Here is a 14,457-nt window from a genome sequence, read left to right as displayed (position 1 = left end):
TTTTATTTCAGTTTTATGCTTACTTGATGCATATTGTGAGATTACCATGTGTTTTTTTCATAAAAAAAGCAAACCTAGCACCAGGCCATATTCTGGAAGAGAAAAACATGTATAAATTGGAAAGTGAGTGGAAGAAACGAGGGGCTCAGACACGCTGACTAGCCTATATATAGCCTATGTTGTTAAATCACTTTCTAGATTATTCAAAGAGCATCAGATAAAAAAAGGATACTAAGCTCTGTGATTTTAATGCAATAACACGTTAACATGCACAGGGACTGATATATTATCAAAGAATACCAGTTAAACTCAGGATATGAACATAATCTCCCGGTATCAGCTTTCGGCTTTTCAGATAGACAAATGAATGAAACGTAATCGAATCGAACTGAAGGCAGTATGTAATCGAGCCTGCTGGCATGGAGCGCCTGTTAGACTGAGATCAGGGCGCGAACGCCCAGCGCGGGGAGTGTCGGACTTCCTGCTTGGCTCTTCTGCGCTGTTGCCCCGCCGCCCGCAAAGCTTTCTGGATCTCACCGAGGTGGAGGAAGCAGTAGTTTTGGGTAACGGCCTGCTCCACGGCTCGGTCCCTTACCGTAATTAGCATAAGAGCGAGGTTAATTAACGGCTCGTCGAAACCGGAGGCGGCGACGGCGGCGGTGGAAGCGGGAGAAGGAGCCGCGGAGTCGCGGAGCGCATCTGTCCGCAGATCAGTGACGTTAGCCGGGATTGCGCTAACAAGACGGGGCGACGGAGGAGACAGTTTTGGGGGGTTTAAAACTTCCTAAGGGTCGGAACTACGTGAGGAGTCCAAGAAACTTTTGTCGACACAACCTGGAGAGTCCGAGGTATGTTTAAAAACAACAACAGGGGACGTGTTGCTCTTAAAATACTTGGATATAATTGCCCCTGTTAATGGCAGGTATCGGCTTCCCAACTAATGGAAGTCCAGATATGCTCCAGCCACTTCCTGGTCGGGTTGATGCGTTATCAGTGTCTGGAAGTGTATTTATTATAGCCCTGTGATGCCATTATAACTGTGGTCACGACACGATAATTCCCCTTTTGCCCAAATTCAGGGAGGTCAGAGGTCAATTTAGCTAAGAGTCTTGTTAAGTTAACCAATTTATTTTATGTTCGTGTCATATTTATCCTCCAATAAATCAAATTACCCAGCATGCAAGTTGGCAGGTTGTACTCCCGGGTGTTTTTGCACTATTAGAGTACAACATTAGGGCGGTAATTATGTGAAAGCTGGATAAAGATGTTTTTCTCAGAGGTTGCCAGAGACCAAAATAGAATGAGAAGTGAATTGATTTGTCAGATGTCCAGAAACACATCTCCAGTGACTTAATAGGCAATTTCTCTGACAATTGATTAATAATTTTCATTTTTAAAGCAAAAACAATAGTATTTGCTGCTTTTCTTCACCTCGGATATATTGATTAAAGTAAATGATCAAATAATTTAAATTCAGGTTGAGTGAAACCTGTGTTTTGCTAAATATTTTATATAATAGGGCTGCAGTCTCAGATTGTATCATTTGGGGGTAGAAAAAAAGCCAATGGCATGCGTGCCATGTTGAAGGTTCACACACAGGTTGCTGCTTTTACTTCCTGGTGTTACAGCAAATTCTGTGACCCAGTTAGGAGTTTCAGTTGAAATTGCAACATTGGTATTTGGTATCTCACCTGTCAATCAGCGTCTGCTTGACAATCTGGTCTTTTTCCATATATTTAATCATCTAATGTCACAGAATCTGACTAAAACTAAATGATATGACAAGTGTTTTGTGGTCAGAGGAGGTTATCAGTAAAGTGAAGTCACATTAGAGTGTCAAACTCAGTTGCCCCTCATGTCTTCATCATCTCTCTCTCCATGCTTCTCAACCTGCCCGTCCACATTAGTCGCCACCACCAGTCAGTACTGTCGGTTGCTTTCTATCAGCAGGCTATCAAACATACCCATAAATCATTAATTGAACGTCTGACTGTGTGGCGTTTACATTTTAAAGCCAGTGAGTCCCCGTTCCAGTGTAAATCTGACCATTGCACATGCTGTATGTAATCTTACTGTAGAGGCATCGTGGTGGTTTCAATACAAAGATGTTAACTGTTGTTGACACAAGAGAGGAGATGGTGTGTTTCTGTTACAATCAAGCCATTCAGTCGTTTCATTGTTTAAAAAAAAAAAAGAGACTCATTCTCCACTCGACAAAAAGCCAAACTATCGACTTAGGAGATGTTAATGAACTCTGGTTTTGCCGTTAGTTTCACTCCAGGTCTTTCATTACTTCATTGTTGGAAAGTCTTAATCATCTGCATTTTCATTAAACACCGTTTTTAGGGCAGTCTAAGCGTCTCCGTTTCTAATTTAGTTAAACATTAAAGCAGAGCACGAAGCAATTCCATTAACGTCCTCCGGTGTCTCTCTCACTGCAACAAGCTTTTCTTGTATACACAGATAAACTAGAACCACCAACAGTTAGCTTGGCTGATGAAACAAACCAGTTTAACAAGCATTTCATTTTATAGGTACCTTATCGACAAGTAAAAAGCCTTAATGATGTATTTCCTGTGCAACAACAAGTGGGTGTCAAGATTTTCACAATGGGATTGTGACTTCTCACCTCAAATGTTGTGTTATCTGATTATTACTGATGCAACATTTAAGAAACATGTTAATGTTGTAGCTTGTCAAGGTGGAGGTAATATCTACGATAACATGTTTAATAGTTTCAGACTTTAAAAATAAAACTCAGCATAGTGTCTATAAATTAATACCGTTGGCGTCATACTTTTAAGGCAAGTTAAGTTTATTTGTAGAACACATTTCATACACAAATACAATTTAAAGGGCTTTCTGTTGAAATGTTTATAAGGAAGTAATGCAAAAACATTAGAAAGCATTGTGAAAGAAATTAAATTGATAAATAAAGACTTCAGGTAAAATAGCACCAGTTGTATTGTCATGTTTTGTTTGGCTTTAAACAAAAATAAATAAATAAATAGATGAGCTCCAGTGATTTAAACTCAGTCTAATGGATGTCACACCGGAAGTTGCCTGAGAGTACTTTTATAAGGGAAATATAAAGAAGTATAAAATACTGAAGTGATACTTGCAGACACACACCAGACCTCCAACATGACCTCCCACTGCGCCCGGCTCCTGCTGTGTGATGATGACAGGCGGGTGAAAAGGGTCAAGAGGCTCCGCAGCAGGGCTTCGGTCGGTCCTACTGTATTTTTAGTCCAGCCAGTAATACATTATTATCAAGACAATGCCTCTGTTTCCTATTTGTTGCTGGAATTGTTCAGGTTGTAATTCAGGTTGTTGAGACCTAATTTCTGTAGAAATCAGTTGACTATATGCTTAACGTGCTGTAGGCACGGAGTACAATCTGAACCTGGCTAATTCATACGGTTTTACCATCTTTTTAAGACTAAATTTTAAATGTTTTTTGAGATATTTCGGTGGTGGAGCGGCAGGCCGATGTTGCCACTGATGCGACTAAAATGGCTGTAACACAGGAGGCTGGATGTCTTTAACAGGTTGATCTTGAAATGTGGTGTGAGTTAGAGGCCGGGTGTGTCTGGACCGAGGACAGGACGCATGCAAAGAGGGATAGGGGTGATCTGGATTTGTGCTGTAATGGACTGTGAGATGTTTTAGTTAAATCCAGAGTCACGGCTGATTAATTTCATCCCAAATGTGCCGTATCTATTTTCATTGTGATTAAATTCCTGTCCTCGGGGTAAGCATGCGTTTACTGCTTTTGCTCAGTTAAGCCTAATGGATATGTATAAACCTCAGAAATGACCGAGTTGATTGCACTCGCAATAAACTTTTAGTGAGGAGACAGGCGGCTAGGTCTATCCTCTGAGGAGATAAGTAGTATTTCTTTGTTTTACATGACAGTAATTCTACAATTTTGAGGATTGTTGGTCCAAAGAAAACAAGATATTTGAAAGTGTCACAAACAACTATGAATTTTTCCCTATTTTCTCACAGACCGGTCAATAAACTGAGAAAATAGAGATGAGTGTTATTGACTCTGTATGACTGAATTAACTGCAAAAAGTAATGGTTATTTGCAGCGCTACACTGATACCTTCCCTCACCTCATTCTCTAATTCCTTTCTTTAATTTTCCTCCCATCTCTCTGCCTCCTCCCCCCTTCCTCTCCATCTTCCTTCAGTCCTCGCAGTATGTGGTCGGAGCCTCGGGCGTTGTAGGATGAAGAGCCCGGCGCACCGCACCAGGGACATCGAGAGGCAAGCTGGCTACCTGAGGCCCGAGCACTGCGTCCCTCCCCCGCCCCGCAACGGCTCCGGCACCATGTGGTTCATCCGCGACGGCTGCGGCATCGTGTGCGGCGTCATCACCTGGTTCCTGGTCCTCTACGCCGAGTTCGTGGTGGTGTTCGTCATGCTGCTGCCCGCCAAGAGCGTGATCTACAGCCTCTTCAACGGCGTGATCTTCAACGGCCTGGCTTTCCTCGCCCTCGCCTCTCATGCCAAGGCGATGTGCACAGACCCGGTCAGTCCGGCTTATTTCTGATCTGGGGCTTAATGCTTGTGATAAAACATACAAAACATACATTTTTCTTTGAGGATTTATTTTATTTACTATGAGGGTAAATTCCCATCTTTAAGGAGATGCTGCAGCTAAAAGGAAACACAGTAAAATACAACTGAATTCCTTGTCAACACGTCTTTTTTCTGCCCCCTCTCTCAGGGAGCTGTGCCTAAAGGGAACGCTACCAAAGAATTCATCGAGAGTCTGCAGCTCAAACCAGGCCAGGTGGTGTACAAGTGTCCCAAGTGCTGCAGCATAAAGCCCGACCGAGCTCACCACTGCAGGTACACCCTGCCCTGTGAACGTGTAGATCGTAGGGGAAGATTACAAACTCTTAAGATGTGTGTCTGGGCGATTAGAGCGTTCTGCTGACGTGTGCACCTTAGAGAGGAAAGTCCTGACGCGACGTACTTCTCTCCTCGTTTGTGTTTGTTCTGCTGCTTCCCCTGTGTGCGTTTTATTTGGAAATGGCCGTGCAGCATTTCCCTGCAGACGCTGCAGGTGGATGATAAGGAGTTCCCTCTGTGGCTGCTCAGTGGTTTCCCTGGGATCTCGGGGCATGAAAAGCACAAAAACACGGCAGCGTAATTAAATTGTGAAGCCAGTGAGCAATTCTGTCTCTCAGGAATAACAGGGTGTTAGTTTTTTAATGAGTCAGTGTTTGTAGGTGGTTTAGATGATGCACATGTCTCTAATGATCCTTAAGACTGATATGTTACACACAAGAGATGGCTTTTTAAATATAGATTTAACTGAGAGAGCGCGTAAACAAAACACAGGGATAGATCGAGTGTGACTCTCTTCTTTGTCGGATGATGGATTGTGAGTCGAACATTTCATGAGCAACACAAACAGACAAAATCTGTTCCAGTCGGTCGAATCTCAACACACTGCAGGTGGACTGGCAGTTTGAATTTATGTGTGTTTTCTTACTGTTTCCCCCGCACTATAAACGGATAAATATATTCTGTTTTATTTTTATTTTTTTACCTCTAAAGGTCATAGTTTGCCTGCAATATTTTTTCCTCCGATCTTTATCTTTGTTATTGATGTACCTGTGTGTCCACAGTGTGTGTAAACGCTGCATCAAAAAGATGGACCACCACTGTCCCTGGGTAAACAACTGCGTCGGAGAGAGCAACCAGAAATACTTTGTGCTCTTCACGGTGAGTCTTTAACCGCTGCCCTGATCTTAAAATGTAATAATGTCATTTGCATGTATATGGAGACACTAAAACTCAACACTAAATCCTGTCTTTGCTTTGTTATTTCCTCCCAGATGTATATTGCACTAATATCCTTACATGCTCTCATCTTGGTGGCCTTCCATTTTGTGTTCTGCTTTGAAGAAGACTGGACAAGTAAGTAAAACATTTATGTAGTCGATGCATTTCCCAATTCAGCTTTATGTGCAAATATATTGTAATTACACACCAAAGAGGCTTTCTTTTAATGCCTTTGCGCCGTTTTCCCGCTTTCTTAATGAGTCCCAGTCTTGTGAACACGATAGCTCAGGGAACACCTTGATTGAATTTAATAGTTAATATGATGCCTCTCTGCTCTCTCCAGAGTGCAGCAACTTCTCTCCACCAGCGACCGTCATCCTCCTCATCCTCCTCTGCTTCGAGGGTCTCCTCTTTCTGATCTTCACTGCGGTCATGTTCGGGACCCAGGTCCACTCCATCTGCAGCGACGAGACGGTGAGTGAAGGCGTCCTTTTTTTACAACCACGTCGCTCGTCTTTGATGGGGAATGTCGGCCGCAGCACTGGTGCGATGGCTGGATTTAGTCATCCAGGAACACGTGTGTATCTTCCTATGGCAGTCTAGAGGTTCTGACTCGCTAAAATAAGTCATGAATTCATTCTGTGTGTTGTTGACTAAATCAGAGCGCGGATGAAAGCAGGTAATTCACTTACTGTACAGCCTCCAGGTAGGTTGAGGTTAGTGCGTTTTCTCCTCTCAAAACGCCCACAACGATGACTCACGGTGTCATAACGTTCACTGCAAAGATCATCTATTCCGGTTCATTTCAGTCTGCAAGAAAGTGTGTGTGCACTTTTCTTTGACATGAGGAAATGCTGAGAATGTGTCACCCTAACCCCGATTAACAAACCATGCAAATAAATACAAAACATGCATCATTTATAGTCCCTGCTTTCACTATTTATGTGCTGCTAGTACATGAAACATTTAAATTAACTGGGGTTTTTTTTAGCTGAGAGCCATAATGAGTACTGGAGACTCGCATCTTCTCATGTTTTTCACATCCTTTTTACTGCAGGGTATCGAACAGCTGAAGAAGGAGGAGAGACGATGGGCCAAAAAGTCAAAATGGATGAATTTGAAGGTGGTGTTCGGTCATCCGTTCTCTATAGCCTGGATGAGCCCCTTTGCGACGCCCGACCACGGCAAGGCAGACTTGTACCAGTACATTGTGTGAAGGCTGGATGCCTCGCTGAGCTCTGCTGCTGTGGACTTTCTGGTCTTCCCCTCCTATTGGATTGGACCTCAACGAGCATGAACTCCTCTTTACCCACTTCTACAGTTTCTTCCGTTTTCTGGATATTACGTTTGTCGATATTTCAGGGTGTTCCGTAAGCTACAAAGTGTTTTTTTTTATTCTATTTTTATTGTCTCTCTCTCTCGTGATGCTTGACTGACATGACCGAGGTGTTGCTGTACAAAAAACGAGAACTAAGCTGCGACCACTTGAAAAGAAGCACTTGACACCAAGAGACCCCGAGTTCTTCCTGCAGTACGTCTGATCATTTCCTGTTTCCAAGACTAAACAATGTGAACTCGAAACTGAAGTCCAGAACACTTTTTTCGCCGTTTGGGCGCCAAGATTTAATCCTGGCTTTGTCTTTCTGTAAAGATTGTCGTGATCCCGTCACTTCTTTTGCTGTATTCCTGTCAAACCCTACGCCGTGTGCTGCAGATAATTTGCCTTAGAACAGTGCGTCAGTGCGTGGCAGCATCTGCTATTTTTAATAGATATTTCTGTTATTTTTTGCCTTAATGTGACAGTCGGGGTGAGGCAGGGTCACATTGGTTGAATACTATATTAATTATATGTAGCTGGATTAGTTCAGGTCAACTAAGACATGTATTTTGAGACTTAATTAACAAACTTTTAATCTGCACTAAACCTCACCTATCTGACAACCAAGCAGGTTGAAGAAGAATCCGTTTAATTGGGTTTTTAGTTCCTGCTCAGACATTTAAAGGCTGTAGGACAGAAACCAGCCTCAGTGAGACTGATATCAACCAGATAACATTCAAAAGGGTGACCCTGTGAGGAAATCTTAAGGGTTATAACTTGTTACAAGTAAACAGCTGCTGTGAGAATCCAGCGGGTTTGACCAGCGGGCTCCCTTTGACTGTTTGGCAACTCTGTTTGTTGTGTCTTTGCTTTATTTTAATCACAGTCACCAGCTCGTACAGAACGTCAGGGTATAAAAGCAATACGCGTTGCTCTGTGAATGCAATGAGCCTAAGTGTAATTGATGGAATTTGCTTTTGGATAATCCAGTTTGTCATAAATTGTAGTCTGACTAGAGGGGAAACAAGCCTTACAGGATGTTTATTCACATTAAGGCCAGTGGAAAATGTTCAGCGAAGCCTAAAAGACCACATTTAAACAAACAAGCATGTTTTAATCGTTGTGGACCACCCAGCGTGAGGACAATACTTCACCTTTTTTTATGAGAATTCGGTGCAGATATGAAATGGGCCACTTTAGAGCGTTTAACACTAAAATGCCTTTTGCTCAAATGTGTTTGGAAAGCCTTACTGTATTTATAAAACTAAAAAGACGCATTTTGAACATTTATGTTGCCAAATGAAATGCTTATTGAAGAGGAGATTTTGAAGGAACCGCTTCAAGACTAGAGGATTTTCAAGACTGACATTTTCTGAGGCTTTTAAAAATCACTGGAGTTTTTTAAAAATGAAAGAAATGGTATCACGATATGGATTGGTTGTGATCTAGTTTACACATGCAGTACACCAGCTTTCTTTGTGATCAGGTATAAATAACATTTGTAATACTAGCTATGGACCACATGTTTCTCTTTTTCTTTCTGACTGTGGTGTTTGTTGTAAGGGGAATGAAATAAAACTGTATGTATGTGACACAAAATTCTTTTAGTTTTATGGATATTTTATTGACTCTTGTCAGTTTTCCAATGGGGCTTTTGATTTTTGAGAAATTTGTATCCTTTATTTTAAATAATGTAATGTCAAAATTTTTTTCACATAAAAGCTTTCAAACCGTTACAATTATATTAAATTACAGTTTAAACTTTAACAGTCAATTTCAGATTTTTGCTGTGTAATTTTGCTGTAATTTTGCAGTCCATCATTAGAAAATATCACTAAATTTGGAAAAATAGGAACACATAAATACCTTAATTTAAATGGCTGTTGTCCTTTTGAATTCAAAATTCAGATTCTCAAAGTAAAAACACAGAAAAATGATGAGAATTACATTCATTGTTTGGATATTTTATTGACTGAATTTCATTTTCACAAATATTTTCTTCCTTTGTGAAACACAGGGACGGCGTGGACATATTTTATGATCGAGTGTCAAATAACAAATCCTCATTACAGAAGCATGAAACCCCTCTACTCGAAGAACAAAGTGTAACACGATGAATCTCGTTTGTCAGGTAAGACGTTCATTTAATAATTCTTTATTTCTTTACACATCATTTTAAGTGTTTCCTATTAACAGAATATTATCTACACGTTTACAAAGTCACTCCCTCTAATCAAATATCATCTCGATTTGTGTTAAAAAGTTAAACATGATGTTAAATTTGTGGGTGCAGCAGCCTTCAGATTAAAGTCATGACTAACTACTTACTTTAAGTATAAACTCTTGCAAAATCTCTTCCATTTATCTACCAAGAGAATAGACGGGTCAAAACGTAACTGATTTAAAAGAAGTGCCGATACATTTACTGTTGTTTTCCAGCTGTGCAGCACATTAATTTGCCGGGTAAACATCGTATTCCAGTGGTTTTCTAATCTCTGTACAACCATACCTACAGTTTATGTGCACACAGATATAAATACGTCACACCCAGTGCCATGCGGCTGTGGCGGAGCTATGAATGTGGCTACTGCAAAGCTCCGACTGGTTAAATTACAGTGAGAGTGGGTTCACAGGTAGATGGTTCACCCTCACGTCATGCCGTTAACAGGATAAAAAGCCAGGCACCAAAAATAACCCTTCAGAATCAAAAGCAAACATTACAGATTTGTTAAAGGTTACGTTCAAAACAGTTCAACATTTTGGGGGAAATGCGGTTATTCGTTTTTCCAGCCAAAAAAGCAATGCATGACACGCACAAACGGCCGTATTGACTCCCGTGTGGCTGAGAGCGACCTCCGCGGCCCAAAGAATCCTGCGCACGTCACATTGTCACATTAATAGGGATGCATTGTTCATCACACAATCATACAAAAATCTGCACAGCAGCAGCTGGAAGGACGTGATATATTTGTGCATTGCTGCTGTGGAATATTACAGACGGGTATTATAGCTACCGTTATGCATTTATATTATGATATGTATCCAAAACAACTGCCTTCAATTAACAACCTTTCTACGTCGTGTTCAGACAAACCCCTGTATACTACGGTACTTAGCTTTATGCTAACAGAAATGTAACCTCTAGCAGCACGTATTGCCAATTTCTATGCAGTATTATTGATCCAAAAATCCCTTGATGTTCCACACATCACAGTGTTATGAGATTTAAAGGAAGTGTAATGTTATTGCACTCTCACTGACAACAGATGATGGGCAACGGACGGGATGACGTGAGATCGCAAATGCAGGGCCCGTAAAGCTCAACAGGCAACCGAGAGGCCATGTGACGTCTCTTCTGCTGGAGAGACAGTTTGGACATGTAAGTTTGGACTGACGCTCCGGGATGCTTTGGCGTTAGAGATATTTGCGTTGATCTGAGGGAACATGCACACGTCTATCCTGAAAATGGAAGAGCAGCTGCCTCTGATTCACAACACGTGTCATATCTTGAGGTTCAGGCTGTCGAGAAAGGCAAATGAAAAGTTCTTAAAGAAAAAAAAGACACCGGGACGGGCCTTTCAGCGCTACATTAGTGTTATTACTTAGTGAAAATACCTCATCAGCCAAGTGCTTGGTTGATAGCGTTGCCTTGAGCATGCACAGAAATGCAACGTCAGTCTGGGATGTTTACAGTGAGTGTCAGAGTCACTTCAGGAAATGTGAGGATTAAGAAAGCTTTGGTGATCTGACAGCTAAGGGTGACATCAGAGCACATAGCTGATGATGCCGTTTGTCCATCGCTCACGAACAAACCCCAAAAGATTGACTTCAGCTCAGTCTGTCAATATGCACACAGGAGATATATATATATATATATATATATATATATATATATATATATATAATGATTAATTTTATGTACTCTCTTCCCTTCCTTCACATTTGATCTGTTAGCTCATGAGTCGTTTTGCACACGTTGGCTAAAAGTTCTCCAAAAGAAACATAAAGCTATCATTTTTGCTTCATTGCTGTGGTAAAAGCTGATTTTAGAGCTGGACGCAGGCATCCGTGAGTCCGTCTCCACTAGCCGGATTGGAGCTGTGCCGTGGCCAGACTGGCTGAAGGCCAACATCTCCTGTGATTTTACATCACAACAGGCCTAAACAATGCCTCGCCAAGGCTGAGCCAGTAGTTCTCCTTTATAAACCAATAAATAGCAACATTAGAAATAAAGAATTTCCTTCTTATCAGGAAGGATATGTTTTAAGTGGCATTTAGTTGATCATTTGTTTAATAATTGGGGGAGGATTAACAACAAAAATGGGAATTAGTCTGAGAAGATTTCACTATTTCTTGGCTCGATGTTAAAATCAGAAGAGATGCCGATCACAACACACCTCGTACCACAGCCGGCTGGAGCCCGGCTGAACTCTAGTGGAGACGAGACGTATTATTCGTCCTTGGCGCCTGCGTCATGGTGCCCATCCTGCGGCGAAACTCTCTGCAGTACCAGCAGACCGGAGAAGGTCAGGGAGATCCCGACCCACCACAGCGTTATCTGGGCTTCACCGAAGATCAGCTGGCCCAGAAAAGCCTGAAGGGGAGGGGGGAGAAATCTTGGTTTCTTCTTTGTCAATGTGAATAAGTCTCATTTAAATAATAGCCAACAAGGATGAGGTATTTCTGTGCAGGAAGTGCTGTGAGAGGGTTACTCACGGAAGATATGAAGTTGGAGGCGGTGGTGGTCACAGTGGTTTGGGTGGAGGAAGAGGAGTACCTGAGAGCTTTGGCAAGGAAGGTCCACATCACAGCATTGCAGGTGAAAAGCAGCCCGCCGCACAGCAACCTCAGAGGGATATGCAGCTGAAAACACAGATGTTAGTGACAACCTGGTTATTGTTGTTCAGGGTCCACTTCAATGCAAAAGCTGTTATGAAGATGTTATATTTTAGGCTATATTTAAGGAGTTAAATCTGTAACATATTTCCTAAACTGATCATGTTTTGAGTGTAAAAGTGCAATTGTGCAAAGTCAACAGTGACATGTGGAGTAAAAAAGCACAATTCTCACTTTAATATAGTAGAATTATGCAAATTGTGCATGTTCACAAAAATCATATATAATATATTATTATTTACAGTATAATAATAACATTATTAACATGAACATTAAATGGTCCTGTTATTAGCCTATTATGTTTCAAATCAATTTAAGAGCATTTTCTGATTGAAGGTCACTATTTACACCACGTTTGAGGCTCCGAACAGCTGTCTGCAGATGTTTCTGACATCACCGCGTGACGTGTGTGGGGTTGCAGCGCGTGAAGGTCACGAGCGAAACCTGACCCCGTTTTTTTGTGTGTGTCATAAACCAGCCTCTCATCTTGCTAAGACACGTTGCTCACACAACGACGCGACAACGAGCTGCAATGTCATTCGGCACGCGGACGCGGCACGAGAACCCCCCCCCCACCCCCCCCACCCCCCCTCGTGTGATGCTGATGCTGAGGGAGTCTGCGAGGAGAGGCGGGCGGGGATAACCCCCCCAACTTCCTCCGTGAGAAATCACCCCGCTTAGCCAGGCATGCACACTGCATTATTCACGGAGCCATCACTCCCTCGCCGCGTTAATAATTCACGTTAAACCGCGGCGGTACGTGACGTCACTCACCCGGTCGCAGGCGGTAGTTTCGTCCGCTTGTCTGAATTTCCGCTGCTCGCCCCACGTCCGGAGTCCGGTTTCGCAGACTCCCTTCAGGTAGTCGGCTCCGAGGGACAGCTTGGCCGACGACGACGCCACGGCGCCGAGGAAACCGGCCAGCAGCGCGTAGAGAACTCCCGGGAACATGTTGGTGACGAGCCGAGGCGCATTCCCGTCTAATCCATCTTCCACGGCGGCGTCGATGCCGCTGGTTGAGCCGCCTGCGTGTCCGTCACTGTGCGGCACGTTTCCCCTGCACCGTCTGCACACATCCGTCCGGTGGCAGTCACGCAACGCACGGTCAGCCCGGAGCAGGGCTGTGGTTGGACTAGAACGCCCCGTGTTGCATGCTGGGAATAGTAGTCCATCATTTCCATAACCTTTAACTGAGTGAATGATGGATATAAAGCTGCAGAACAATGATGGAATCATAATAAACGACATCATACGCAGCCTGTGTGTGTTTTAATCAGATATTATTGATTTATAGAGATTAAGCAGATAATTAATAAATTATTTAAAGCCTCATAGGCATACTGGGTGGAATAGAGGACAATCAATGCTAATGTATGTCCTTGTGTGTGGGTGGGAAGCAAAGTATGACTTCAGATGATCCAGACCTCCCTGTTGCCTTCAGCATACTGATGAGCTGCTTCATAAAGCCTCATTACATTTAAACACACTGGGTGGAAGTGGAAGGGTGTGTGTGTGTGTGTGTGTGTGTGTGTGTGTGTGTGTGTGTGTGTGTGTGTGTGTGTGTGTGTGTGTGTGTGTGTGTGTGATGGCAGTAGGGTGGATGCTCTTACACGAGTCCTCATTTTCTCTCCTCTGTGCCCTTTAAAGAGAGATGAGCCTGTCAGAGAGGTGAGCCAGAACAAAACTAAATTATTCCCCTAATGAGGAGGAGAAAGTGGAGTCATCGTCATTGAATGTGTTATGGCCCTCGGCCATGTTGTGTTGCTGCTGTGTCTCTCTGTCTCATCTCCCCTCCATAGGTTCTCTGCCTGTGTCCCTCCTACCTCGTCAGAGGGATCAACTCCACCTGTGGCTGTGTCTATAAAGAGGAGGTCTTTCCAAGATGGTGGCCTCTTCCTCCCTCTTGGATGGCTGGTGCCACCCAGGCACCTCAGCGTTGTTTTGGTTGATTATGTTCTGTTAGCCTTTTGTTACCTTATGATTGCACACACACATCCAGCACCTCTCACCACGCTACAGATTACTGACTTACACTTAAAACTTGTGTTCCGTTAATAAATTTATGGTTAATTGACCTGGTCGTTGTGTGGTCCTCCCTCCTTGGTTATGCTCTTGAGCGAGCTGGGCATAACAAGTGGGGGCTCGTCCAATTGTGAACTTGGGAGTGTCAGAGTATGGCACTTGTGTGGCAGTGAAGTTGGGAGGATCACAGTGGCTTGGTTTTGTGAGTGTAGTGTTAACCGGGGGGTAAAGGCTGTGGTGTTTTTTTTCTGGTGACCTGCATTCAAGGAGAATGGTGGCTAAGTTACACTCTGTGTGGCTGCGGGGAGGGGGTGACTGGAGCAGTTGTGTCCCTCGGTAGGCTGTAGTGGCAGTTCTCTCACAAGGAGGGGTTGCTTTGTTTGTTTTTTTGCAGGGCTGTTTTTTGTTTTTGTGTGT

General features: G+C 43.0%; 2 protein-coding genes across 2 annotated transcripts; one reads left to right on the top strand and one right to left on the bottom strand.

Moving 5' to 3' along the window:
• The first annotated feature begins 520 nt into the window (after window positions 1-520).
• On the top strand, window positions 521-8,756 carry zdhhc3b (zDHHC palmitoyltransferase 3b). The gene is made up of 7 exons (XM_084031815.1): window positions 521-848; window positions 4,199-4,539; window positions 4,738-4,862; window positions 5,648-5,744; window positions 5,858-5,939; window positions 6,148-6,278; window positions 6,862-8,756. The coding sequence occupies exons 2-7, from the start codon at window positions 4,237-4,239 to the stop codon at window positions 7,018-7,020; spliced, it is 897 nt and encodes a 298-aa protein (XP_083887941.1). The 5' UTR covers window positions 521-848; window positions 4,199-4,236; the 3' UTR covers window positions 7,021-8,756.
• A 2,256-nt stretch (window positions 8,757-11,012) lies between these two features.
• tmem42b (transmembrane protein 42b) lies at window positions 11,013-13,097 on the bottom strand. The gene is made up of 3 exons (XM_084031828.1): window positions 12,793-13,097; window positions 11,839-11,985; window positions 11,013-11,716 (listed from the first exon to the last, which is right to left on the bottom strand). The coding sequence occupies exons 1-3, from the start codon at window positions 12,967-12,969 to the stop codon at window positions 11,573-11,575; spliced, it is 468 nt and encodes a 155-aa protein (XP_083887954.1). The 5' UTR covers window positions 12,970-13,097; the 3' UTR covers window positions 11,013-11,572.
• Between the last annotated feature and the right edge of the window lie 1,360 nt (window positions 13,098-14,457).

Source organism: Eutrigla gurnardus (genome assembly GCF_963514095.1).
Source record: "Eutrigla gurnardus genome assembly, chromosome: 17".
In the NCBI taxonomy this organism is placed as follows: domain Eukaryota; kingdom Metazoa; phylum Chordata; class Actinopteri; order Perciformes; family Triglidae; genus Eutrigla; species Eutrigla gurnardus.
This window is presented reverse-complemented; position numbering and strand designations above follow the sequence as displayed.

Bases quoted from the DNA above. Each gene is read 5' to 3' on its own strand.
- zdhhc3b (XM_084031815.1), top strand. From the start codon at position 4,237: ATGAAGAGCCCGGCGCACCGCACCAGGGACATCGAGAGGCAAGCTGGC. The intron at 4,863-5,647 runs GTACACCCTGCC...GTGTGTCCACAG, and splicing joins GACCGAGCTCACCACTGCAG to TGTGTGTAAACGCTGCATCA. The intron at 6,279-6,861 runs GTGAGTGAAGGC...TTTTTACTGCAG, and splicing joins CCATCTGCAGCGACGAGACG to GGTATCGAACAGCTGAAGAA.
- tmem42b (XM_084031828.1), bottom strand. From the start codon at position 12,969: ATGTTCCCGGGAGTTCTCTACGCGCTGCTGGCCGGTTTCCTCGGCGCC. The intron at 11,986-12,792 runs GTGAGTGACGTC...CTGTGTTTTCAG, and splicing joins AAACTACCGCCTGCGACCGG to CTGCATATCCCTCTGAGGTT. The intron at 11,717-11,838 runs GTGAGTAACCCT...CCTCCCCTTCAG, and splicing joins CCTCCAACTTCATATCTTCC to GCTTTTCTGGGCCAGCTGAT.